Source organism: Hippoglossus hippoglossus, chromosome 13 (genome assembly GCF_009819705.1).
Source record: "Hippoglossus hippoglossus isolate fHipHip1 chromosome 13, fHipHip1.pri, whole genome shotgun sequence".
Classification (NCBI taxonomy): Eukaryota; Metazoa; Chordata; class Actinopteri; order Pleuronectiformes; family Pleuronectidae; genus Hippoglossus; species Hippoglossus hippoglossus.
The window spans coordinates 11,503,246-11,531,124 of NC_047163.1; the positions used below are offsets into that span (position 1 = coordinate 11,503,246).

The 27,879-nt window shown below is 43.5% G+C and overlaps 1 protein-coding gene across 10 annotated transcripts in view; it reads left to right on the plus strand.

Moving 5' to 3' along the window:
• Positions 1-27,879, plus strand: part of npas1 (neuronal PAS domain protein 1) — a 69,632-nt gene that overhangs the window by 28,920 nt on the left and 12,833 nt on the right. For all 10 annotated transcript variants that reach the window (XM_034604683.1, XM_034604688.1, XM_034604686.1 and 7 more), the window contains 4 exons: positions 9,551-9,718; positions 11,223-11,461; positions 24,237-24,304; positions 26,023-26,112. In XM_034604683.1, coding sequence (XP_034460574.1) covers positions 9,624-9,718; positions 11,223-11,461; positions 24,237-24,304; positions 26,023-26,112 — 492 coding nt within the window. In that variant the 5' untranslated portion in view covers positions 9,551-9,623. The remainder of the gene's footprint in view (positions 1-9,550; positions 9,719-11,222; positions 11,462-24,236; positions 24,305-26,022; positions 26,113-27,879) is intronic.

Here is a 27,879-nt window from a genome sequence, read left to right on the forward strand (position 1 = left end):
GATTAACACTGATCTTAATTTTTAATCTGTTGCATCACTTATCATTTTGCAAATCATGATGGAGGTTGAATCACAAAGTTTTATTGTATTTTGTAAAAATCTAATCCTGTAATTCTTTACCTGAGATAGAATATCAGGGTGTGGTGTGAACTTTTCGCTGTGTCTCAATTAGGACAGAACAGTAATGTTACATATTTATTACATTTGCAAATTATAAAATTACCAGTGATATAAAAGTCAAATCATATTTTTCCTTAAAAGATAAATTATAAAATGTAATTAAGAATGAAGAGTTTTATTTTAGATTCTGTCGCTTAGTTACTGTTTGACACCACGATTAAATCTACATTTAATTCCAGACAAATACACAGATTGACGTGTTTACCTCTACATAAAAGTGTAGATTAGAGCTTTGCTATCAATGAATATTGACGTGTTTCATTTGATCGGATAATTAGACTGAATGTTTGTTCTCCCCTGAAGGCATCGTTATTGCTTTTTACACAAGTTCTTTGAGCATTTCATCCGTTTAGTTAAACCGACAAAACACTGCGAAACACTCCAGTCTTTGCTTTTTTTCAGATAAGACAAATAATTATAAACGTGTATGTTCTGTGCTGAATGACCGGACGAATAATGGACCTCCACTTCCTGATAAATCCTATAGTGTGTGTGTGTGTGTGTGTGTGTGTGTGTGTGTGTGTCTGTGTGCGTGTTGGAGTTGGGCATGTAGAGGCGCAGAGAGTGAGCGGCTGCGTGTCCGTCTCCACCTGCAGAGGCGGAATTGGTCACAGTTTACTGGCTTAGTAACGTTCGCTGGCTTCAGGGTGCTTGCAGCAGGTGGTCCAAATTGGCAGAATGACTGTGGCGACGCCTGTGATGACTGTGACTGTGTTCACTGCTGCTCCAACGTAAATAACAACATCAAACCGTCACATAAGGATTTCAGTGTCCGCAGGTTTTGTTTTGTCATCATTTTTCAGGTATTGTTTTTTGGACTTTTGAACTAAAAGTCAAATGGTTAGAATAGTGCGACAGTTTTTTCCCCTGAATGGAAAAATATGCGAGTATGTTGCGAAGGTTGAAGAGAAAATATATTAAGCGTATTTTCTATGATTTCCTGCTTGCACATCTGCGTCTATCCATGTGCAGATGTTTGTGTCGACTGTTTATTTTGCACGCGCTCCCTGAACATCACTCCAAAATCTATGTTTGCTATAAATTGTGCCGTGTTTCTTGCACCACCAACAGCATCATTTGCACACACACCTGCTGAGAAAGCAGGTGTTTCAGATAAATTCAATCCCAGTAACTACCTGCAGCACAGCATCTCTCTTTCAGGTGTCAGGGCGAGGCGTCAGAACGTTACGATAATAAAGAGTTACTGTTTAGACTCACATTCTTATTCAGGGAGTTTTTAAGTAACTTAATGCCAGATACATTTTTTGTAGTATTTCTTAAAGTATTTCTACTTTGCCGTCCTAAGTTTGCACTGAAACGCTGACAGGACACGGGGTCAGACCGTGTCATCGCATGTGCATGGTACAGTTTATACCCCGGCCCTCTGAGCCAATAAGTCCTCTCCATCCGTTTCACTTCTCGCATGTGCAGGATGCTTTGGTCGTGACCTGCCTTCAGGCCTTTTTTATTAGACCCAGACGCAGGTTTCTCCTTTTGGATTTAAGGAGCTGCGGCTCATGCCAACACGAACAGCAACTGTGTGACAGACCCTGATCTCTTTTTTTTTTTTTTACAAAAGTGAAAAAAAAAATGCTGGCAAGAAAGCGTCACGTTCAAAGGCTGCACACAACACGAAGGCGGAGGAAGGAAGTGTAATTAAAGGTAGTTGGATCTCTTGAGCGTCACTATGTGCTCGTTTGTGTTATAGCTAAATTCTTTAGTGCTTAAGTAGTGATCACGTTATTAAGTAGACGTCTTAAATTCAGACGCACAAAAGTCGGCAAACATGACAAAAAAGGAAAAGTTCACTGACTTATTTAAATTTATGATTTTATCCTGGTTGGTCGACAGCAGCAGTCACTTTACGTGACTCATTCTACTCAAGTTCTCAGGTAGACGCAGACCTCTCCTCCTTCCTCTTCCTCTCTTGATATTTTTGTCTCTCTCTGTTGCTCTTTTACACAGACACACACACTAAGGTGGTCAGTGTCTGCTGTTGACAGACAGCCGCTCACACACTCCTTGCTCTCGCCGTGCACGCGCGTGTGTGAGTGTGAGGAGCGTTGACAGACAGTGTGTGGGTCTGTGACAGAGGGTGTCAGCGTGGTGTCAGGGAGATGTGTTTAGTGTCACACTCTGCTGACCTGATCTCCGGTCGGACTGTCCACTCCGGCCCCGCTGTGGCTCCTTACATAACCCCCCGCTGTCATTCACACACCGGCCTGAAGGGATCCGCCAGCCTGTGCATGCACACGCACACACACACACACACACACACACTCAGTCACTCACTCCAACACAACAAGGAGTTTCTTAGTGACGTGCACTCAATGTATATGCATCCACTTTCTGCAAATCTCCCTCACAATCACTTTACCACGGCTTTTCTTTTCTCTGGTTTCTGCTGTGACGTAAAGCAGAACTAATAATAATAATAATATAATTCAAACAAAGAATAAACTCCAGGCCCTTTGTGTGTGTGAATACAGTATGAGGCCAGCGAGTATCCTCGTTTCCCCCAGTGTGCTGAGAGACACCTACACAACTTTTGCAACTTTTATCAAGAGTTTGACTCCGCTCTGAACTCTGACATTTGCACCATGCTAATTGATGTGTCTGTATTAACATGTGGACGTCTCTGCGCTGGGGTCTGGAACGAGAGTGTGCTTTCAATCCTGGCATCCTGTGCACAGACTGGTGTGTGTGAGTGTGTGTTGGAGGGAGTGTGTGACCCTGTGTGCTGTTCTTTTGGCCTGTGGTTATTTGGAGGTCAGTGCTGATGTGGTCTCTGCCTGCAGGAGTGGATTTACTGTCTTCAGCCTTATACAGAGAGCTGCATCCACTTAGCGGACTCTTCCGCAGTCGGAGGACCGAACTTTCTGTCTCCGTTCTACCTTTTCTGTCTCTTCACCAATAACTTTCACACATTTTGGAAAAACTAAATAAGAAACACTATATATATGACTATTACCAGTATTCTGCTAACACGTAAGCACATTAGCATTCCTGTTGTGCTCAAAATAAGAGTTTCCTTTTCTTTCATCGACGTTCCTGTAAGTCCTACTTTCCACCTTAAGCCTTGCCTTACAAAGAGGTCGAGGTGTTTAACCTCAGAATAGATTGCAGCTATTATTTGGTCTTGGCCTATTTCATTCTTTTAAGCAGAGATATAGAAGGGTCAGGGACAGTTAACTTCTTATTTTTGCTATTTGGATTGATCAATACTTTCAGATGTGTTGCACTTGTAGTTATTCTTTATAATTTTCTCTGATGAAATATTTTAATCAATTCTTCTTATTGAAGTGGAATTACACTATCACGCTGTTGATTCTGTCAGCTTTATGCCCAAACCATTAAAACTCAACCCCAGAATGTACTTTACTAGTTTTGATACATGGTTAGGTTAATTTAAGATGGTAATAGTAAAAAGTGAAAACATTAAAATTGTGTAATTTGTATATTTTTTATATTACAATTCCGTTTATATCATTTTGTTTATTCTGTCTCTTCAATAAAAATCAAGATGAAGTCACGATAAATAAGTTAGTGCGTTATGCTCTTTTCAGAAAATTCCATCTTTTGCAGTAAAGTCTGCATCCATCTACAAGTTATTACACTTTTTATTCACTTTTAATACTGAGCAAGACGTAAAAAATATAGTTTGAGAAAAATCACTGGACACCAATTATCAGAAAAATAGGTAATTCATCTCGTAAACACTGTAAATATATGAGGTTCTGTGCAATAGCTCTTTCAACTTCATAATAAAAACAGCGCAGGTGAAGTGGAGCGTTTCTTTTGTGGATGTATTCAGGCCGAGGCAGATGATAATTATGACAGGCATGGATTGGATTCTGCGTAGCTTCACGCCCGTGAGGAGTGGACATCAAAGCGTGCTCACCAAAGCTCTCTGTAATAAAAGAGGAGGACAAAGATATTGATTACCTAGGGTGAACATTAGCAAATCTCTTTCTCTCCCTTTTTTTTTTCCAACCACGTCTTTATCCGTCCATCATTTTTCTCCCTCTCTCCGTCTCTCCCTCTCTCTTACTGTCTGATTTGCCTCCCTCCGCCTCTACTTATGCTCTCTCCATCCCCCATCCGGTCTCTGTCAACCCCCCTCTCCCCCTCTCTAATAATTTATTTATCGCCGATCTCTTTATTCTGTATTCTTCCAGTTTAGGGACGGTCCGCGCTGACTGCACGCTGCTCGATCTCTCAAACAAGCTGTTATCATCATTCCTTTACACTGTCTCCAAACCCTCCTCATCCTCCTCATCATCACGGAGATACCTGGGGGCGGGTGGGGTCACTCTGGTCCAATCTAACACTGTATTGATTCCATTAGATAATTAATGACCCAGGCAGGGGCCAGGGTGGAGCGAAGAGGGGGTTAGGAGAGATGAGGGGGGTGTTGAGGATGATGGGAGAGGCATGGACGAGGGCGGGGGCTGACGCCGAGGCCCTTGAGAGTTGGAGAGAACCTTGGGTTGGGAATGATCCAGAGTCGTCAAGGTCAACTGCAGCCGGCGCTCTGATACGGAAGCAGAATGCCGAGCGAGTCAGACTGTGGAATACTGAGCGAGAGGAGGCAGAGAGATCTTCATGTCCAGCAGCTGTCGATTGATCAGCGGCTGAAAAATTGTACATTAAAAAGTCTTTTGACTTCCAAATCCTGAGGTCCAACCCGGGCCGTAATGCATGATAAGTAGTTTTCAGCCCTCCAACCAGAATACCAAACTTCATCTCCCTGGATGCTCCAGACGCTCATTTACAACTACTCAACAACATGAAAGGCGAGATAGAAAACTAGCTACATCAAATATTCTGTCCATGTTATTACCGACCATGTTTTCTACATCTTCCATGATATTGAACTGTCTCTGTTCTTCTGTTAGATAAAATATTATTCACAGGAATATCTTACATCGCTGTCGAACCTGTACTCGACTTTTACTTCTGGTAGGTGATAGTTAAAGATGGATGAGGGAGAAAGAGGGAGAGCCCTCTGTAAGCTGTCATTAACAAGGGTTTATTAAGTAAAACCAGTACTCCCAGTAAACCCTGGAAATTACCAACTGATGCTAAACTCATAATAGTTTGTGGGGATGTTTTTCCTCCCTAGAACTTTAAATATGGAAACGTTGCAAATATCTCAAATTGTTAATGTTTGTCATATGGGGCTCGTGCATGTTCATGTAAATGCTGGGGAAATGATGTGTTACAAAATGCAGCTTGCATGTTGTAAACTTCAGAGACGATAAGATCACAGTTTATGCATCTTTATCCCCCGGCTACCAGGATACCCCCTTAAATGTCAGAGCAAGAAAACTGCCTTGTAATTTCTTGAGTTTATCAAATGCACAGGATAGAAACCTGGGAAAGGGTTTTCTACATGCAGGGTCATATATATCGTTGTCAGATTTGCAGTCCTTTAGAGGACATCAAAAGAACCATAAAAACCCTCAGACCTGGAGCTGTTCTCTTTTTCTTGTAAACTGTGCATCGCTAGGCTCCATCCTGCTCTTCACCTTCGCACGATCGCAGCGTGCACGTTGTCTCCAGTGGGCTATGAGGGCTCCTCTGCCTCCACCTCCACATTCACAGTCTTGGCCAGGCTCCGTATTGGGCCCTAGGGGCTGGGGAGATGAGGCATAAAACAACCATGTCTCTACCTAGGGGAGGTGGTGGCATGGCAGCGGGGCTATTGTCTCTCTGCGTGCTCTTTGACTTAAATGTGTTCATTTGCCTGATGCCCCTGACTCCCCGAGGGGATGGGTGGCTCGGGGAGAGGAGGGGCACGCTAACGAACCTCTGACAGCTGGAGGCCCTAATTAAATGTCCCTGCTGAAAATAAACAGAGCGGGAGCCAAGCGAGCAGCCAGAGAGGAACGCACGGCAAACAGCGGCTGTGAGCGCTCGCCGCAGTGCCCTCCTCTGTGCTGATGTTGAGACCGTGCCAAGAGAGCACGGCTCTATAGGGTCGGGGTCCCAAACACACACTCGTGTACACACAAGTACGCCACACTTATGAATATGTAGCACTGCAGCAACACATCGCCAGCACCTGCGGTCACACTTGATGCAGGTTGATCTCTACGGCCGTGGGCGCGCTATATTTTTACCCTCTGCGCTCTCAGAAGTCGCACTTTCCTTTTCCATTCATTACGAGTCGACTCGGTTCCATTGATGGGAACGTGTCAGACTCTCTGTCTCCATGACACCTCTGACATTCAGCCTGTTGTGCTGCTAGCTAGCCTGAGCATTAGCAGTCAAAGTGGCGGGGTCCATTTGGGTGAGTGCATTAATGGGCCGCTCCAACCTGCGACAAGGTTATGAGGCTGATTGAATAATTACTGTGGAGGCCCCTGTCCATTATGCCCCGGTGTCTGTCCAGATAGAGGGAGACGCAGAGAGAGATGGAGAGATAGGTGGAGACGGAAAGATGGGAGGGGGAGATTAGATAAGCGCAGATAGGGTCAATTAAGAGATAAACATACAGATATGAGATGGGGGAGAAAAAGGCGGGCATGTGCGTTTGTGTGAAAATTTGTGTCTCCTTTTGATCGCTGTGTCCTCTTGTGCACAGTCTAATTTGGCATGTAGTGCATTTATCCAGGTGAGCGAGGAGAGGTGACAGAGGTGAAGTTGTTAGACAGAGGTGCTCTGCTCTGTGCTCGACCCCGTCTCCTCTTCACCAGAGTCTCTGAAAGGAGGACTGTCAGGCTGACGGGAAGAGATCTCGGTTTTCATATAGGACAAAATATTCTGTCAATGTAAGGCCTTATCTTCACTACTGCGAATATATTTTTAACGGATACTTTCCCCACATCCACATATCTTTGGTTTTACAAAATATCTTTGTGCAGACGAGAACACACAAACGACTACAAAGGCTCAAACAAGTATGCCGGGCCAGTAGGTGGCGATAAAGTCCAAATCAGCGATCCGTCAAATACCTGAGAAGAACGCTGCGTTTCAAGTAATATTAGGTGAAGCAGACGCGTGTAACTGTGGTACAGCGATGCAAAATTTAGCCCGAAACATAGCGGTGCTAACCAAACCAAACCAGTATGTAGCTGCCATTGTTTTTGTTGTTTCCAAGTGTCCTGAGGAAAGGTGAAAAATGGGGCTGGCAAATTAACCCGATATAGCAAATAAGCAGGTTGATTATTTCCATACTGACTTTAATTCTCTGAATCCAATGTAATAAACAACAGCAACAATTGATAATGCAACAAGATAATTACTCTAACGATCAATCATGTGCTAGAAACTCTAATTAATCAAGCTGCAATTACTCCTGCACTAATGTGTTTTCCAAAAAAAGTTAGCATTAGCTTATGTGCATCCTCATCAAGGTAAATGTGACAGTTCATTGTGATTAAGACTTTGGATAAGTATCTTGGATAAATTGGTGAACACAGTTAACTTAATACCTGCTACATATTAGCATGTTAGCGTTGTCATTGTGCATGTGCAAGTTCAGAGCCGCTGGAGCTCAGGGTGTAGACTCATTGAGCACTGCACATAGTCTCTATGTAAAAGTGGTGACTGGCTGCAGTATAGGTCATAAGTCCTGCCTCCTCCGTCTTAGTGGATGGGACACGGAGGAAACAAAAAAATGTCAAATACATTTTTTTATGGTTTCTGTCATTTTTATCACACTGATAAATGTTCGTGCTCATTTTTTCCAGTAAGTTTAGTCTAACTAGTTATTTGATGCTATAAAAACAGCTGCCTCCTGATTGGTCGAGCATGTGTATTAACATGACATCACTCCTCCGATACTCTATCCCCGATCACAACTGCGTAAACTCTAGTTTCAAAAGATGGCAGCGTTTGTATCCAGCTTCATTGCTGGATAGTGGAAGGAAGTGGAGACACGTCGTCCATCTTTATATACAGTCTATGGTTCTGCCTGGTTGAAGGAGAAAGTAAATATTCAATGTATATCCACATACTTTGTGTCCACTGATCAATCTCACTATCTCTTAAACAAAAAACATCATTTTTTGATTTGCTTTTTGCTTCATTATTTCTGCCTGAATCCAGAATAAAACTAAAGCTACGCGAATGACCTGTTCTCCCCTTTCAACAACTGTTCTCTTTTTGTTGAATCCCTCATTGACTCTGCTGCCTTTTGAAACTGAGCCAAGATGTTTTCATGCCATAATGTTCCTGAATGTTTCATTCAATTAATGATTTAGCTGTTTTAGCCTTGGATTTGCAAAACAATATCTGCCAATCCTGCCCAGCCTCTGCCGACCCCTCTTAGCCAAGGTCAGCATAACCATGCTCAAGCTGGAGACATTATCCATTTCTACTGGCCTGCTCTGCAAAGCTCCACTGACTTGATTGTGCTGACCCAGCCGGGCCAAAGAGAGAGACAGTTAGAGAGTGAGCAGCAGTAAGAGAGAGGGAGAGAGGGCATCTCAGGCCCAAGGGCATGACACCGTGGTGCTCGGGGCCACACTAGCCCTTTAAATGTCAACACAGCACAGAGGGGAGGAGGAAGAGGAGGAGGGTGGGAATCGGGTGAGGAGCGGGACTTGGGTCGAGGGCCGGGGACGAATATTGGCAACTTCCTCTACAGGAGGGAGGTGATCGAGGCGAGCAGAAGGTGGAGAAAACACAAGAGAACAGACGGTGGACGACATGATGTGTCTCATCCTTAGAGACGATTATGACTTCAGAGGATGCTCAGTGTTTTGTCTCATGTCTTTAACTCTGAGATCATTCCCTGAACTTTATGAGCAGAAATACAGTAGCTAATCACTTTTCTATCAACTTCACGTCTATCATGTCTTTCTGTCTTTCTTTATTTCCGTGTTTCTTCTTTTTTTCTTTTTTTCTTTCTTGATGAAGTAAGAAATTATAAGAAATTATAATATTTTTTTATTGTATATTTTACAGTTGCCATTTAGCAGTATTACGCAAAAACTGATTTCGGTGTGGATCGGGATGTTCTTTTCTTTAACGTTGGCGTTCTTTGGACATTTTCATTGATTTCTCAGAATAATTCATGAATCTTGATTCAGGGAATTGATATCTATGAGTGAAGTCTGGATCTAGTGAATGTCAATGTGGTTTCGTAGGGGGACTGTTGGATCGTGGCGTATCTATTGATTGCCGTTATAGTTTAACTTTATTTAAAGAAACTCTTCATGCTCACTCTAGGCCTATGAATTATTTTGTTAAGAAGCTGATTGTTAAATAAATTGTGATGTTTGCTAATTAAAGTCTCACTGAAGCATGTCGCATATAAATTCATTCCTACTCTAAGAGCTATTTATTGGTCAATGAAACAAACTTACACAACTTTTTTTCTCTTTCTCCTCTTCCTCTGCTTCCTGTCGTGGGTCTCCAGGTCTGAGTCTGTCACATCCTCGGCCAATCAGAGCCTTCGTTAACGGCAGCGCCGGCACGTGATTGGGAGAAGGATGGCGACTATGCCGTTCGTCAGCGAAGGGAAGTGTGTCAGCGTGGAGTGGGATTTTCTCCAAGGACTGCTGGCCAAGCCTCCCACCTTGCCCTGGTGAGACACAAGACATGGCACGCACACACATGCACAAACGCACAGGTTGATACTGTATAAGCCTTCATGCATGCCTATGAATTAATCGCTGCAAGGTGAAATCCACGTATTCACAGACGTGCAGTCACACTGACAGCCTGGAGAAGGATTTCCCATCAATGAGACACAATGCAGAAGGTGCTACATGTAACCTGTTTTGTTGCTCATCTGCCAATTCTGTCAGAGCTAACCCCCGTCCCCCCCCCCTTTACTGGGAGATTAACTAAATTTGGCTGGAATTATTAATGCCCAGTCATTTACAGGCGGATATAAAAACTAAGCAGAATCAATGTGTGTGTATTGATTGTTCTCGGTGGCCGGGGTCGAGGCAGTATAATAATGAGATGTTACAGAGGCTGGCAGTGTTGTGAGACCGCAACACATATTCGCACACATATACACACGCACACGCACACCCAGAGAAACACTCACTGTTTTCCCTTATTAGAGAACAGCAGTGAGATCGTGGCTTTGTGGCTGATTAAGATATAAACATGTAAACACGCTGTGCAGTGCTTTTCTTTGCTTTCTTACTTTTGCTCACACACACACACACACACACACACACACACACACACACACACACACACACACACACACACACACACACACACACACACACACACACACACTACATGTGGTCTTTCTTAGGATGAGAATCAACAACACAGGCATGAGGGAGAGAGGCCAGTTCTTCTTTCTCCTCCAGCTCTCATTCTCACTCACGTACACATGCACATGCACACACACTTTATTCCAGCGCGGCACCGACACAAATTGTGAAGTGGCTGTGACAACATAATTCCACCACTCAGGCCTCATTGAGGAGAGTCAATACCCAATCAGAGAGACAGGCTACCTGAGCCCCGGCCCCCCTCTGTCACTCTGGCCCTCCCTCTCCTATTGATCCCTCAATCATGGCTTCAGCTCACTAGCCCAGGACCAGATGAGAGAGAGAGGGAGGGAGAGGGGGAGAACAAGGGGGTTGGAGAGAGGGAAAGTGAGAGATTGTGTGTGTCTGTGTAAATTCACATATAGATTTTAGAGCAAATGGCATTATTAGGACTCTGTTCTGCCAGATAGAAGGAGGGCGTTTGTCTGTAATTACCAGGTCAATCTGCAAGAGATGGGTAAGAATGGAGATTGTTTCACTTGAATTGCAGCAGCTATTATAATCATATGTGTTTATGAAATGAGTTTTCTAGATTGATGCCCAGGTCATTTATATAAAGCATGAATCAATCAACAGGTGGTCAGTAAGTGGGCATTACCTGATCCCCACCTTACCAGTGTCTTCAATCCATACACACAGTGCTGATTCAGACTATTTTCTCTGCCCCTTTGTTCATTCTTCTCCTCCCCACATTTATATATTTCTTCCATTTTTATTTCTATCTTTCCCCTTTCATGCCACTCTCCCCCCTTGTCCTGTCCACCGTTAATACACTTCACCTCCCACCCACAGTCTGCAGAACCTGCGCAAGGAGAAGTCTCGCAATGCGGCGCGGTCACGGCGGGGGAAGGAGAATTTCGAGTTCTTTGAGCTGGCCAAGATGTTGCCTCTGCCCGGCGCCATCACCAGCCAGCTGGACAAAGCCTCGGTCATCCGGCTGACCATCAGCTACCTGCACATGCGCACCTTTGCCAGCCAGGGGGACCCACCCTGGATTCCTTTAATGGAGGGTGAAAGCAACTGCAGCAAAGGTGAGGTGAAGGGAAACATTTTTAAAAGAAAGAACAAAAGGGTTTTTTTGCACAAATTTGATTCAACAATTTTTGTGTAATCTCCCAAAGAGCCAATCTATTGGCTGTAGATGCACCAACTGCGCCTGTGGGTGCGTGTCTGTGTTTCTGGGTTCAGCTCAGCATCTGACTGCTTTTAAAACACTCCAGAAGCTGTCTCTTTCTCTTTTCTACTCTTGTCTCTGTATGTTTATGAAGAAAGTAAAAAGAATTGTGATTCGTGCAACGTTCTCCCTCGAGTTGAAACATTGTCAGCTTGTGTGGATTCGTCTTTGTGTCAGTCAGCACCACCCTGGGTGAATTAGCATCTAATCACATCTTTCCTTTGACTTATGTGGAATTAAGTAACATCTATAATTTGTTCTGCAACGTCTCTGAACACAGTTGGTTGGACACAATGGCATTGATACTTCTGAGGACACTGGGGTCATGTCCCATGTACTTTGTCTGAGGATTTAAGTGAACTGAGGGGTTAACACTCTTCATTTATACTATGGGTTGAGTGCAGTTTACTTGAGCCTTTAATATACTTACATTTGATTGATTTTAGCCCATGAAAAGAATCATAGTCCACTTTTCTCTTCACTTTTTCATTCCTGGCAACTTGGAGAGGTCTGCAAACAGCATTTATTTAAATTAAATTTACATGACAATCCCAATAATGAAAACATTTCGGGCCTTTAGCTGCTGTCTGGTCAAACGTTCCTTAGGTTGGATGAGATTCACAAGCTTAATATTTTTAAAAATCTTGGCTACAGTCCGGGTCGGACGTATTTGTAATTGTTTCAGCCTTTCATCGAGTTGTCATGAAAGTGGTCCATTGAGTTTGAATTTGTGAACGGCTGAAATAAAACAAACAACTCTAGCGTGCAAGTATGCAGACTTAAATTAAACATGGCTGTGATGGATCATTTCTCCGCTGATGATTCCTGCAGCTCGGGCCTGTAAGAAAATTACACAGCAGAGATAAATATGCTGATGTGTGTTGCCAATGGACACAAACCGCGTTTCAAACCACGTTTCAACTCGCATCTCTCTTTCAGTCAAAAGCAATCCTCAGCAGTCTGATCTACCCACTTACTCCCGCCCACAGAGACGCCCCACGCCACAAAATATTCAGTTCAGACCAGGACAATTATCTGCTCCTCTATTAGCAACCGCAATTACTGCTGCTGTGTATGTGAGCGTGCTGCACAAACCTGTAAACATACATGTGCATAGAGTCATACAAAGATTTTGCATTGGCCTAGTGTGTGTGTGTGCGTGTGCGCGCGCGCGTGTGCGCGTGCGTGTGTGTGTGTGTGAAAGATGATACACAAAGAGGGAGTAAACTATTGGTGCGATTTGTAATTACAGAAATTAACTATATAACGAGGACAGTGTAATTATACAGCCTGTCTAATTGCTACTATTACTGAGGGGAAATGATGCAGCTACAGTACCATTAGAGGTGTGTGTGTGTGTGTGTGTTTTCATGGCTGATCTTGTCTAATTTGAGTGTAAGCAAATGTAAAAAGCATGTTTGTGTGTAACGTGTGTGATTTGCTTTGATACAATATTCACTGCTTATTCCTGATAAGATACAATGACTTTAATTGTATAAGTTGAGCTGAGTGTCGATGCTGAACTGACGTTTAAGCACTGACGTCAAAACAATATTTATCTTAAAATCCTAAAAGGGGCACTCCGCTTATTGTACACACTGAGGTCAGTTTAGATATTCTCATCTATTATAAAAACAGCTGAATAACTACAATGTCACTCAGTAGAGCGCATAACTCCGCCAAATTGTACAAACACACACACTCATAGATATCAGTCCCTTTAATATGCCTGATTCCCTTTTCATCCATGAATTGAAAATTGGTGGAAATCTAAAACAAAACAGCCTATCTAACATTGTAAAAATATGATTTAAGAAAGTTAACTTTGTCTGGATCTGCACCAAAGTTTATTGGGTTCTTCCTTGACCCGTGTCCCATCCTTCAGCCAAGTTTCATGGAAATCCGCTCTGTAGTTTTTGAAGAATCCTGCTGAGGAACAAACCAACAATCAAACTGACAGGGGTTAAAACACAGCCTCTTTGATGGAGGCAACAACATCTACTGGTCTTGGAAATAACAGAAACACGCAGGAAGATAGTGGGGCTGTGGAGTTTGTAAGTCGAGGTGTTTACCAGACATTCTCTAATGAAAACATGTGGATTTGGTTTTGTATTCTGGGAAAAGTAGGTTTTATTGTTTGTGTGACTCTAAAGAATATTTACACCTCATCTGGTGCAATTCTGACCATTGTTTTCTCAGTCTATCATTTGTCATCATTGAAGGATTCATTATTACTTTTAGGAATGGAACCTTTTTTCATTTTTATACCAAGCTTTTTCATGCATTAGTGTTTAAAAGTGTCTTAACACAAGATTCCATCTACAAATTCTGCCTAAATTAGTCTGAAATGAGCAAAGTTATGATCAAAGAATGGCTACATTGAAGTCGTCTCCCAGTTCTGTGCTGAATATTAATGGAAGCAGCTTTTGGGCATTACTGTATTCATACTGGTGAAGGGCCAAAATGTAGTTAATCCAGAAAAACTTCAAACATTCTGATGTTTGTGGGGATTGTTGTTGAGAACGGTGCCACAATTTCAAAAATGGAGGTGCTACGCTGAAGCCATTATTATTTTTCTATCAAATTTAATTAAATTTGTATAATCTCAAGGCACTTTATATAGTAAGATAGAGGCCTTACAATATTTCAGAGAAACCCAACAGTTCCCACAACCATCAAACACTTGGTGACTGTGGAGAGAAAAAGACTCTTGACCTCAAGCAGAACTGGGCTGTGTCTGAAATCACTCACTCATTCACTAACCCCTACGTCACTATATAGTGACTTCTATGTTGATGACTATTGAGCTCATCAGCAAAAGAAAGAAATGGTTTCTCTACTCTGGAAACTGGAAACTCTTTTTAAATGTAGAAATAAAGTTGTTTGTCTCAGTTTGTGCTGTGAAGCTCGTATTTACATTTGTGCGACAGGTCGGGCTGTTCCTGCTGCTCTGTCGCCTCCAGTCTCTCCGCCCCGAGTGCAATGCATGATGGTATATATTCCTTGGTTAGTGACCATCGGTTGTGCACAACTTTTGTATGGGAGTCCATCTCTCTCTTGACTGGTTGGGGTGAGAGGAGAGAGAGAGGAGAGGTGGGTGGAAAGGGGGAGCAAAGACAGAGAAGGGGGAGAGAAGAGAGAGACTAGGAACCATTATATTTAAGCCAGACTGGTTGTTTTTCTGAAAATAATAAGAATTATACTTATAGATGTAAAGATGTTATTAACGACAGCAGCACCAGTGATGATAATCATAATATTGATAATTAACAATAGTAATAATATTATTGATAATAATATTTATAGATTTTTGTCAGATCTGGATCCTGCAGGAGTCAGTCAGAAGTTTGCCATCAAATATATACTTTTTTATAGATGTAATGATTGTATTAATAATAGCAGCACCAGTGAATAATAGTGACAATGTAAATAATAATAATAATAATAATATTATACAAGTACACACTGTACATAAGTGATGTGAGAAACTGCATCTCATTAAGCTGCCAGTTCTACTTTCTGATACTCGACAGTTTTCATTGTTCAATGTCACATCCTCTTGTTGGTCCTCAGAAACCACCGATGTTTCCACCATGCAGCGCTGGACAATCTGAATGTCTGAGTGATTTGCTGTACATGCAGCAGCGTGCTCGCATGCAGCAGCGTGCTCACACGCGGCCGCGGCCTTGACTGCGTTCTGCACATGGTGAATTGTTTTGCTTCGGTGTTCCAGGCTTTTCCGTGGCCTTGATGGAAAATACCTGTTCTGTAGAGAAGTAGGTACGCTGCTGTCCTGTGAATGAACTGGAAGTGTGCTAGAAAGACGAATGCAAGGTACGCTGCTCACACTAAAATGAGAAGCACTGTGGACCATAACTGTAAATATATAGAACTGTGCTGCAGCGAAGGTCACGGAAAATTGTGAGGCATTAGACGAACACAATGAATCGCAGCACGCGCCAGGTGTGGACGGTGTTACAGTCTGAATTATCTCCAGCATTTCCTGGGCGAGGTCAGGATCTGATGTGTGCGTATTTTATTAAATGTTTGGAGATTTTTACAAGCAGGTCACACAGTCGCAGCGGGGCCGAGGCTGAAAATGCGATGCTAATTTGGACATCAGTTTGAACAAGTCTACCCACAATGCATTGGCAGGGTTTTAAGTGTGATGCATGACTTTAATTCCGTTAGTGGAATGTGGTCAGAGATCCAGCTGAAAGGGAGAGGAGGATGGAGAGGAGGGGAAGGGACTAATGTAGAAGGAATAAAGGAAGAAAAAGAGGGGAGGAAGGAGAGGAGCGTGGATGGAGGAGGGTGGGGGGAGGTTGCATTCCTCCACACTCCCTCTGGTCCGAGGGTTTTTTGGACGAGCGAGGGACGGCGGAGAGAGGGGAAGGAAGGTGGAGGGTGGAGGAGAGGGATGGAGCGTAGGGGAGGGGCCGGTGTGGCTTTTGTCTGCTTCCCACGTTTCAAAGCCAGTCTTGAAAAATGAATAGACAGAGGAAAATCAATTGCATGACCTTCACAGAGAGAAAGAGAGAGAGAGATTGAGAAAGCAGGAGAGGGGGGGAAGAAGTAGGAGGAGAGAGAGACAGATTATGGAAGGACGAAAAGGAAAGGCTGAAAGAAGGAAAAGTAAAATGACCCACGATGGTCATTTCCATTTGATGTGTGTGCGCGCGCCTATTTGCACAGTGCATTCAGGGACTGAACTCTTTTATTTGAAATCATTTATATTTCAAAACCTCTCTATATTGAGTAAATTTTGCTTTGAGGGACAGTTTTGTTTTATCTATCCACTCCCAGTCTGTTATATTTTGACCAAATCCGTAATTTTGAATCTTTGGCTCTCGCTTCTACGGGTTGTGAGAAGATTGTACTCGCCACATTAATCACTGACATTTGAGAACAACACGCAACTTTGCTTAAAGCAGTCTGACAAGGCAAGAAACACAGTTCAGCCAGATTTACTAAACGACAACTTGGAGTGAGTGAGTGCAATGTTGGTAAAAATCCTTCACTGGACAGACATGAACTCTTGAAAATGTCTGTAAGATTCGATCGAAACATTTTCCGGAGTTTGCCATTCACACGACAAATCCAGCAGGAGATAGTCCAGGTCAAACACATTCGCAAGAACATTTCTGGAACATTCAGGTAGAGCGTGCAGGAGGCAGCACAGGATGTTCACATGGGCTCACTCAGTTATTTTAGTAGTTGGGCTGTCAGAAAAAAATATCCGGAACAATGTCTGGAGTAACAAACAGACCCTCTGGAAAACTTCATGAGAATGTCTGGAGTTCAGTACCTTTCTTTCATAATACAATATTTTTTTCAAGAGTAACTTAACACCCAGATAAAAGCAGTGATTTCACTGTCTCTGCTATTCAGAAGTGCTCTGTTGCTCTGGGTGACCACACCCAACGGTGATGTCATGGTGTACTGATGATAGACTGTATACAAAGATGACGGCTCCTCACAAGTGAAGCCAAAACATCTCCATTGTCAACTGGTGGATGACTGCGGCATAGGTCATAAATGACTCCTCCATGTTAGTGGATGGGACATGGACAAAGTCAGAGTACACATCGTATACAATGTTCTTAAAGAGGTTCCTGTCATTTAGCTCTTATAACAATGATGTTTGTTCAAGTGTTAATTTTTCCAGTGAGTTTGGTTTTAGTTACGGATTGAGATGTCATGATTGACAGCTGGGACCGTCTCACGATTGGTCGAGCAGGTGTATCGTCAAGACTTTGATAAAGTGGCTCCGTCCCTGATCGCTAGTGTGCAGAACTACAGTGGATAGTGTGAGGAAGAGGAGAGTCATCCATCAAATGTCTAGCCTCTGTTAAATTGTTCTTTAAAACCTGTATAATCATCTGACCGCTTGTATTTGAGGCAAGATACTGTATATCCAGAGAGGGACCTTTTTGTTTACCTTTATATATACTCAAGTCAATTATAATCAATAATACACAATACTTATACAATGCAAAACAGTCTATTGTTATCATACTGGATATAAACAAGCTCAAGTTATCATTTTATCCACAGTGTAAACTTCACATTTCTACAGTTTGTGACATTTTTTTTGGGGTTGTGTGAATTCTATCTCCACCAATGTGTAGCGACTGAGCCTTTAGCAGGTGCAGTGGAGCAGCTGGAGACCCCTCAGTCTTTTATAAGGTACAGTACAATGACAAGTCAGTGCCAGCAACAGGGCCAGCTGAAGTGTTTTACTGTCTGTGTTAGTGAGGTCAAACACACCTCTCTCCTCCACAGCACTGACATTGACTTTCATTCTGCCTTCACTCGCTCTCTCTCTCTCTCTCTCTCTCTCTCTCCCTCTCTCCCTCTTCTTCTTCTTTCTTTCATTGCCACCTCCCTCCTGTCTCCCCCACCTCCCTCGCGCTCTCCCTGCGTCTGCCTCCCCTTTAATTCACAGCGTTTAAAGCGGCCGGGGCTTTTAAGGGAAGTTAATTGCACTCAAATTATGTTCGACCGCAAAAAGGAGTGAGGGAGCGATGGAGGGGAGACAGAGGGAGATGGAGGAGAGATGGAAGGAAAGGGGGGAGGGATGGATGGATGTCAGCGTGAGAAGATAATTGCGCCAAAGAAGGACGCTGCGATTAGGGTCACTCTCTCTCTCTGTGACTGTTGAACAGCTGAGATGTCACATGTGGATGGCAGAAAACAAGTTGGCAGGTGACGCGGCGGTTGTCCTGAAACTATGACGACGGAGCCTAACTTGATGGATAAGAAGACCGAGAGAGGTGCTGAGTCTCTTCTGTCAGTACAGCCCAAATCACAGCCGGTACACACTAACCGAAAATGGCGATGGCAACATGTCACCTCCGTTGTTGCCCGCCAAAACACCTGCCGCCTGCTTGGCTCACTTGACTTCCAAATGTATATTTTGATTTCTTGTGTGTGCCCCTTCTTTTTTGTGACGTGGAGATTACACCACCGTTTGGGCTGATGACGTGTCCCCCTTTTCTCGTCCGCTATTGATGGAGGGTGGTGGTCCCTCCCATTCCGCTACGAAGTCAAAAATGGCGACTGTTGAGGTTGAGAGGCGTCCGTTGTTTCACACTCTACTGTTTGACCGTTTTCGACTGCACCATCCAGGTGTAAATGGACTTACATATACACTCAAAATGCCACGTGTGAGGATGGACATATGCAAATTGAGACACAGCAATAGAGACGGGGGGACCTGAGAGAGAGAGAGAGGGGTTCACTGTGTCTGTTATCTGTTTGGTTCCCATGGCAACGTCTTAACCTGGTTAAAAAGGGTGACACTGTGGGGGAGGAAACGAAGATTGTGTGTGTGTGTGTGTGTGTGTGTGTGTGTGTGTGTGTGTGTGTGTGTGTGTGTGTGTGTGTGTGTGTGTGTGTGTGTGTGTGTGTGTGTGTGTGTGTGTGTGTGTGTGCATGAAGGTTGGGGAATATTCGGGTGTGTGTTCATGTATGTGCGGCCATTACTCATGGACTTAAGTGGGACTAAATTATGTATTAGACAGAGGTATAATGAAAATCATTCAAATGAAATTTCTATCTTTTCTTCTGGTGGAGTGCAGGGGAAACCCAGGGAATTGACCTGCGAGTCAGACTATAATTAACGTGTCCGATCGCGCCCCGTCCCATTCTGTCTCCTATTCCCTCAATGAAATTAAACCTCACAGCAGCAAACTCATGGGAAGCTAATGAAACGAGAGTGTGACAGAAAGGAGCAATCCAAGTACTCGTGTGCACACACAGGTCTGCGTCTAGGTCTGTACACAGCACCTGCATGTGCACGTGCACGGAGTCAAAAGTGCAAAGGGTGAATGCATATTCACATCAACCATTATTTAGTGGTTTTCTCCACTGCTTCTATGATCCTGTACTCAGTGAAGATATTCGAACATGGAATAAGTCATCAGAAAAGCAGACAGGTTGTTAACAATCAATGGTTTATCCAGACTATCTAATCCACTTTATGTTCAGGTAAAACATTAATAATTTCCCACAGCAGGAGTCTCCAGTACTGCTACATTAGATTTGTCCAACTACCAAATAATACGTACAATCCAGACTATAAGTAGTTGGACACACACGTAGAATCACTGTTCTTCTTGTGTTACTAGGGCTATTTCTGTCACAGGTCTTTCTATAATGATGTAAACTTACTCAAATTACAACTGAAACTTTAATGTATGAGCCTTTATTTTTATTTCAAATTGAATGTGCTGAAGAGCAGAACCTGAAGAACAAAAAATATGTGCCTATCCAGATCTGGACTGTATATCTCAGTACTTTAGTTTCTAATGAATGAAGATACTGACTGTGTATTTACGAACGTTTTGGGGAAAATATGTCCAGCTGTTGTTGATTCAATAAACCACGAGAGGCTAAAATGTGCTGCTGCTGAAAAAGATCTCCACCACGTCCAATATCCTCTGTTTTACAATGTTTACCCTCAAATCAAAGGTACCCAGTGGAGTTTTTCACCACTAGTAGCGCTATGGAGCAATGTATTTATGAAAGGTCTTAGTTTTGTATCATACATGTGCGCAGAACAGCACACGTATGCAGGATAGCACAAAGACTCTCAAATGCTCATTTTGCCAGTTTCACACCATAACACTGATCAACAGTTGGTTGTGTTATTCTGCAAAGACGTTTGTCATTATATGAAACTGATAATGGGCAAACATGAGCGAAAACAATATTATATAATATCATGAATAATATTGGCTTTTTTTAATGAGCATTTCAACACAGATACTTTACATCTGACCTTTTCTGTTGAGATTGATGGTATCGCAGCACTAAACTTACAATTATGCTTTTGCACCGGAATTATGACTAAAACTTAACACCAACATCATGGATACAATCGTTTGCTGTTTGAAGTCCAAAGACCTTTAGATAATCTGGCTACTCTGTCAGTTTGTCAACTTCCGGTGAATCGTATTAATACTAACGTTTCTGCTCCTGACTGACCTTGTTGTTTCAGTGAAGTGAAGATGTAGTTATTATCTCTAATAGGAACAAAGGGTAAAACTATGGAAATTATTATCAATGATTTATTTTCACTCATTAAATTAATTTATAATTAGGTTCTATTCTACAGAAGTGAAAATATTTGAATATAAAAAAAAAAATCAAGCAACCTCCACAAACACAAAAAACACACCCACATAAAAGTAGGGGTTCAAAGCACCATCACAGAAGGATCTTTGTTCTCGGGGTGAGATACCAACACCGCTGTGAGACTCTCTTTCTTCACATGTGCACACGTTTGTGCATGTGTGCCCACACATACACACACACACACACACACACACCAGTGTTTTGGTTTCCTGGCTGCCCTATTGTACCCTGGCAGTCTTTAATAAATGGTCCACTGTGTATTTGTGCTTGTGTGTGTGTGTGTGTGTGTGTGCACACGCAGACTCATCCGTCAGCCCTCCTGGCCTCATGTCACATCCTTCGCCCCGCTGACACTACTCAGCACTACTGATCACCCACCATCACCTTCACACCTCCAGGGATCTGCGGCACGAAACCCAGGACACACACACACACACACACACACACACACCCACCCACACACACCCTCCTTCCATGTGTTGCTTTTCATTCGTGCAGCAATCCCAAAATGACATCAGTTTTGTAGGTGTGTGCGCGTGTGGATGTGTGTTTACTTTCATTCATTCTCATATGGTCATGATGGGGGTTGCTTCCTCCAGACTCCCCAGTGATGCAGCTCCATCCCAGCCCTGGGAGGGACCCTGACAGGCAGGCAGGGAGCGAGATGGGCTCCCCATCCCCCTCCAGGCAGAGACTGGCTAGGCTGAAGGGTCCCAGCACCAGACCCCCTTTCATAGCCCTGAATGGACTTGCCTTATTTATATTCACACTCTGTCACACAGGGGGACCCCAATCTCACAATGCCACTGTGGCTTTGTCCGGCAACTCTGTATTTATGTGTGTTTGTGTGTTTGCGTTTGTGTGTGTGTGTGTGAGAGAGGGAGAGGGAGAGAGAGAGAGCTTGTGTGTGTGTGTGAGTGTGGGTATTTGTGTTGTTTAATCGTGGGGCATGTTGCAGCTGTGTAGTCTGTACATGAGAATTCATTGCTGTCTGTATTCCTAAAGTGTGTGTGTGCGTGCGTGCGTGCGTCTGGCGTGCGTGCGTCTGGCGTGCGTGCGTGTGCGTGCGCGTGTGTGTGCGCATGTGTGTGTTTTGCTCTAATGGAATGCCTCCCTCTTATATTCACCAAACCCACATCACAGGCAGGCAGCTGGACAGTGTGTGTGTGTGTGTGTTTGTGTTTGCATGTGTGTGTGTGTGTTCCGACCCTCCCTCTGTGTTCAGTTGTAACCCAGAGCAGCGCTTTCATTTTCCTGTCATAACGTGTATTGATTTCCCTCAGCCTTGCAGCAACACACACACTTAGAGATATCCGAGGATCCTCTCAGTCACACGCGCAGACTCACACACATGTACACATTCATATATTCTCGTGCAACCACACACGCACACACTCCGTATATACACACACGTACACAGAGTTTGTCTCTGCCGGAGCGGGGACATTGTATTCAGCAGCAGTCCTGGTGGAGTGAGATTAGTGCTCACATATGGTGCACACTTTTCCAATCACACACTCGCAGGTGCACACGCGAGCCTTCACATACTCTTTTTGACATAAAACAGTAAATACGGCTGATTGCTAAATTAATCTTCCACGTCGCTGCAGCCCGGCGTGCCCGCGTTTGCTTTGGAGAAAGTGATCACTCTCGCCTTCCTTAGTGTTTTCTCATTTTCCCCAGCCGTACCCTCTCTGCTCCTCTCGTACCTATCTTCACCCCCCCCCCCCCCCCTCCTCTAACCACCTCCAACTCTATTTGGATTGTAATTGCCTTGGTAAACAGCACCACTTTGGCACTGAAGCAGCTCTGATAGCTTGTGTTTGGGATGCATTAAGAGTGGCGATGCAGACACCATCAGTGGGTGTGTGTGTGTGTGTGTGTGTGTGTGTGTGTGTGTGTGTGTGTGTGTGTGTGTGTGTGTGTGTGTGTGTGTGTGTGTGTGTGTGTGTTTGTTTGCGTGTGTGGCGGCAGTTTTGAGTGGTGTGTGTCACATGGCACCCGTCCTTATGCTCAATTGTTTTAGAGACACAACCGCTTCGGTCGATTCTTCTGTTTATCAGACAATGATTGGTTCAACTTTCACGTTTCGGTTGAGTTCAGATTTAAAGACGTCACAGAGACGCAGCATTATTCCAAACCCCTACAAGTCTTATTTACATATCATAGTGAATAATGGATAATCTTACAAAGTTTTGTTAACGTCCAAGTTTATTAATATAACTTTATATCCCTGCAGGTCACTGTAAATGTCCAAAAAGTTACAGTACGCAGCTTTTTTGAGTTTGTTCACCTCATGTGAACTTTATAAATCTTTAAGTTTACAAGGATACAGAACACATGAATTTCCATCCTGTGATTTTTCTTACTTTATTTTATACCGATATAAATGAAAGGATACAAATGAGTGGAACACGTATTTCTTGTGGCATTCGGTGCTTCTGTTAGCGACGTGACAATCGACAGATGGCCGACAATCAGAGGAGAGCGAGGTGGAGAACAACAAGCAACACAATCCACAGAGGGGATTTGAACCAGGCCAAAGCTGTTTTTACATTTTAGTGTGTAACTTAGGAAAAATCCCTCACAGACTCGTCTAACAGTGAGGGGGAATAAGTGGCTTCCACAAACTGTGCTACTTTGACAGATACTACCTGAAGTTGCTATTAAAATCTGAATTTTTAAATGTCACACATTTCGAACGTGGAAGATATTTTGACTTGTCACAGTAGAGCTGTTTTCAGACGTGAAGTCCAGTGAGAGTTTGTCTTTCACATATGAAGAACGCAGCAGGTGATCGTCAGAGTCAGACAGGCTCACCACAACAGGATAATTCAGGCGAGGGGTGGCGTCTGGGCGGAGCCTGAAGGAAGCAGGACATAACAGATACATTCTGCTGTGGAAATCACATGTTTTTGTTTGCAGCACTTCAACACAGGCGTCTGGCCTTATCGCCAAAAGCTCAGGAATCTCATGGTCTTTTCCAAGTTGACATCTTCATCAGTATCTTTTTCTTCTATGAAACCTCTTTTTCATCTTGAGATATTTGTATTCTTTTTCATTTTTTTTCATTTGTGCGTCCGTCATGTATATCTTCTGGTCATATTTACTTGATGACTGGCAGGGAAAGTTCCAGAAATTGTCAGGGAGTGACTGACTCGGACATTTGCTTTCTCGCACACAGGCCCTCCGCGGAATTTCATGAAAATGTCTGGACCTCTGTGCATGTCTGAAAAACGCTAAGGAAAACACAAGATGTAAAAAATATAATGAATGATGGCTGAATTCCACTTTTCCAACTCACTGGGACGCCTTAATAGAACAGAACCAATATTAACACCTTTACATTTCCTGATATTAAAAGTCAGAATGTCTGCTGTTATACTGTTGATACAGCTGTAAATACTGTTGATCATTTTTTTAAATCTGCTTTATCCTCAAAATATCATCATTTAATGTCTGAAGTGTGTTTCTCTTCTGTCTCTCCGCAGTCAGACGATCGGCTCTTTCTCTGGCGACTGACATGTTTGAGCAGCACCTCGGGGCACATCTCCTGCAGGTAGTGACCTCAGCATCCACACCATTCCTTCCTTTTTAACAGTTATTCTGATACCATGTCACTACATGGGCTTTATATTATGTATTTTCACCTAATTGATTCATTTTTTGTGGGTTTGTGAGGAAACATCTGCATTTATCAGATTGTCCAGTGAGTTTTGAAATGGTTTATGTAGCTTGAGACGTAGAAACACTTCTGTTTATGTGAAAGGTCAAAGTATGGAAACTAAGAATCAAGTATTTTTTGGGACAGAAGCACATTTGTCAAGTGACCATGTTGTTACATTTTGTCGAGTTCTGAGTGTGATCCCATTTTGCAACAGCTTCCAGCCTTTAATCTGAGACTTATACTTCCAGACAAAACTCCAAACACATGCAAACACGGGCACACACACACACATCATATAGACCTCAGATGCTCGGACGATATTGTCGGCTGCCAAAGAATGCCTCCCCTTTTGCACTGACAGATGAATGGAGCCTGAGGGGGGATTCTGGGGCAGGAGGGCTGCAGGGATGACGAAATGCGGGATGTAGAGACAAAGACTGAGAGGAAGTGTGAAGAAGGTAACTCTGCAGATTGTACTTTAGACCAGGAGCAGGCTGAGGGAGAGGGGGGAGAGCAGCCAGAGGAGAGAGGGATAAAGAAAAAAGTTGGAGGGATTAAGTAGGAAACGGGAAGGAGACAGTTAGAGACACACAAAAAAAAAGACGAGGGAATAGCGGCTGAGAATTCAGACGTGAGAGGGGTTTGTGGTAAAACAAAGAAACGCTACATATGTCTGCTCTCCTCCGGCATTTTAAAGGAGGTGGGTAGGCTTAGGGAACGGCGCTGATAGAAATCAAATTAACGCTCCAGAAAAACTGTATGATTCTTCCCCTCCCAGCCGTCCTCCCGCCGTAATAGCCTGATAATTGCACTTTAGTTCTCCGACATTCAGGCGGCTGGTTTCCCTTCGCCATGACACACGACGCCCCGCACCCAGGCCACACATTTGCATACTGGATGTGTCAGTTGCATAAATTACCGCTGCCACTTTAAGCACTGGGCCGCCAAAATAGCAATCATTCTTCTAGAGCGAAGTGACACTGGTCTGTGTGTACGCGTGTGTACGTCTGTGTGAGTGAGAGAGTCTGTGTCGGCTCACTCCAGGACGCTTGTTATGACGATTAATATTATTCTCTGAAGCAGTCCTCTCTAATGGGCTGGCTGTATACCTTTCACTTCTCATTAGAGTCACTGCAGACTGTGATGACTCCTGTTCTGTCTGTGTCTGTACTGGTGTCTGGGTGTGTGTTTACAAGCATGAGTGTGTGTGTGTGTGTGTGTTTGTGCTTGTGTGTACGAAGATGCAGGCCGAAGCTTTGACTTTTAGTTTATTCCCGTTGGTTGAAATAGCTCTGGCCTATAAGCTCTATTTACTCGTGTGTGTGTGTGTGTGTGTGTGTGTGTGTGTGTGTGTGTGTGTGTGTGTGTGTGTGTGTGTGTGTGTGTGTGTGTGTGTGTGTGTGCGTGTGTGTGTGTGCGCGCGCGCATTTTTTTGAATTGAGAGGCAGAGGGGTGACAGGTTGTTTGTTCTCCAGCTCATTGTAATTTGTTCGATACACACTAATTGCTCTAATTTGTCTGTCTTGTTTCTGTTTGCCTTTGTGTGTGTGTGTGTGTGTGTGTGTTTGTCGATGGTTGTGGTGTGCGTGTGTTTCTTTTTATGTGCACAGTCTCTGGATGGCTTTGTGTTCGTGGTCAGTCAGGAGGGACGGTTCCTCTACATCTCAGAGACAGTTTCTATCTACCTGGGACTCTCACAGGTAAGACAGCCTCATCACTTGCACACACACACACACACACACACACACACATACACACTAGAATAATCCTTTGTATACAAGTGCATCTGCACACATATGCCTATCTGCTGCTTACGCTTTCATATCCCGTCCCACGAGTGTGCGTGCGTGTGTGTGTTTGTGTGTGAATATCTTTGACTGCACTCTTCGCGCTCATCTCTGGAGTGCAACTCTCCCGGGGCCGATGCCGCTCTCTCTCTGCCTCTCTCCGCCGCCCTCTCTCGCTCTCCAGGTGCTCACCTCTGTTGATTGCCTGTGGCCTCTTGTACTGTGAATGTTAAGTCCTGCCATTTTGCCCAGATGCATAAATAATAACAGTAATTACTGGTCCAGCAATCAAAGTGTCGCCCCAGCGCACTGGGCCTGTCTGGGGGAACAAATCGATAGGCATCTTAAAAGCCACATTGATTGTAGGGAGGGGGAAAAACACCAAGGGGGATGGGAAGATAGATAGAGACAGCCGGGGAGAGAAAGAGAGGGGGAGGAAAGGAGGAGAGGTGTGATAAGAGAGAGATGTTTCCAAGTAAGAAGAATCGGTACAGCATGAGAGAGAGAGAAGTTAGTGCTACAATAACAAAACTAATTTAGTATTTTTTAACACGCACATTTGCTGTAATTGGGGGTCGACTCTTGGCAGCGTCAAAGGCTAAGTGTTCACACTTTGAATCCCTTAGTATAATACTCTCATGCCATATGTACATTAAAAAAGCAGATGGTTACTGTAAACATTCCCTCGTCTGGATTGCATATGAAGTGATAAATAATATTAATAAGGCTTTTTTTCTAGTTTGTTTCTAGTAGCTCGTCCCTGACATGACCGCACTGTAAGAAAGTGGTAGGGAACCTTTTTCCTATCCCTCGCCCTAAACTAGTATTAAAGAGTGCATACCTATTTTGCACCAAAATTCACACACTTGCCCAAATATGCCTCTTTTTTCTCGTCAAGATCCATGAATTATTTCTTTGGAAACGAGTGGAATTGTCAAAAAAACTTCCGATCTCACAATGTTGAAGAAGGTGGGAGGTGGGAAATCTGAATCAGCACCATAATTTAATGGTTTCTTCCCTGACCCATAATGCATCCTTCCACTATGTGTCATAGTAATCTGTTCAGTAGTTAATCTAGGGATAATCTTTATGAACAAGTGGGAAAACATTCCCTCCACGGTACAGGTAATAATACTGTATTACTAACGTCTTTTATTCAAAGTCTGGAATTGCTGCTGTTTGACGAGGTGTCTGATGTCAGATCTCGTCTCGCGGTGATGATGATAATGACAAATCCTCACTTTTGGTAGAGTTATACATGGTTTGCAAAGACTCATTCCTCCCTCACATCACACTCTGCAGTGAGTCCAGGCACATACATGTCTGTTTAGGTGGTATTTCCTATGTTTATTGCTTGATCACACTCCAGAGAGAAAAGCTGGAGATTTCTTGTGGTGTGCATCAGTGTTGTTTTAATATCTTGTTGCATATTTATCTGCTCGGTGACGGCTCTTTGAGAGAATTTGAAATTTAAGAACAATTTTAATCAGTCTGCTACTTGCAGCTTTGCAGCTAAATTTTTTTTGGCTATGAGCTCACCACAAAACGTGCCTGCACCACGTCGTCTCAGTCAGAATGTGGTCGGGTGAAAGCTGCTTGTTGGGCTCACAAGCTCCACTGAAGAGCTTTAACTTAACCCAACCGCATTTGTTCTTACAACTCAGTCACTTTAGCTGCATG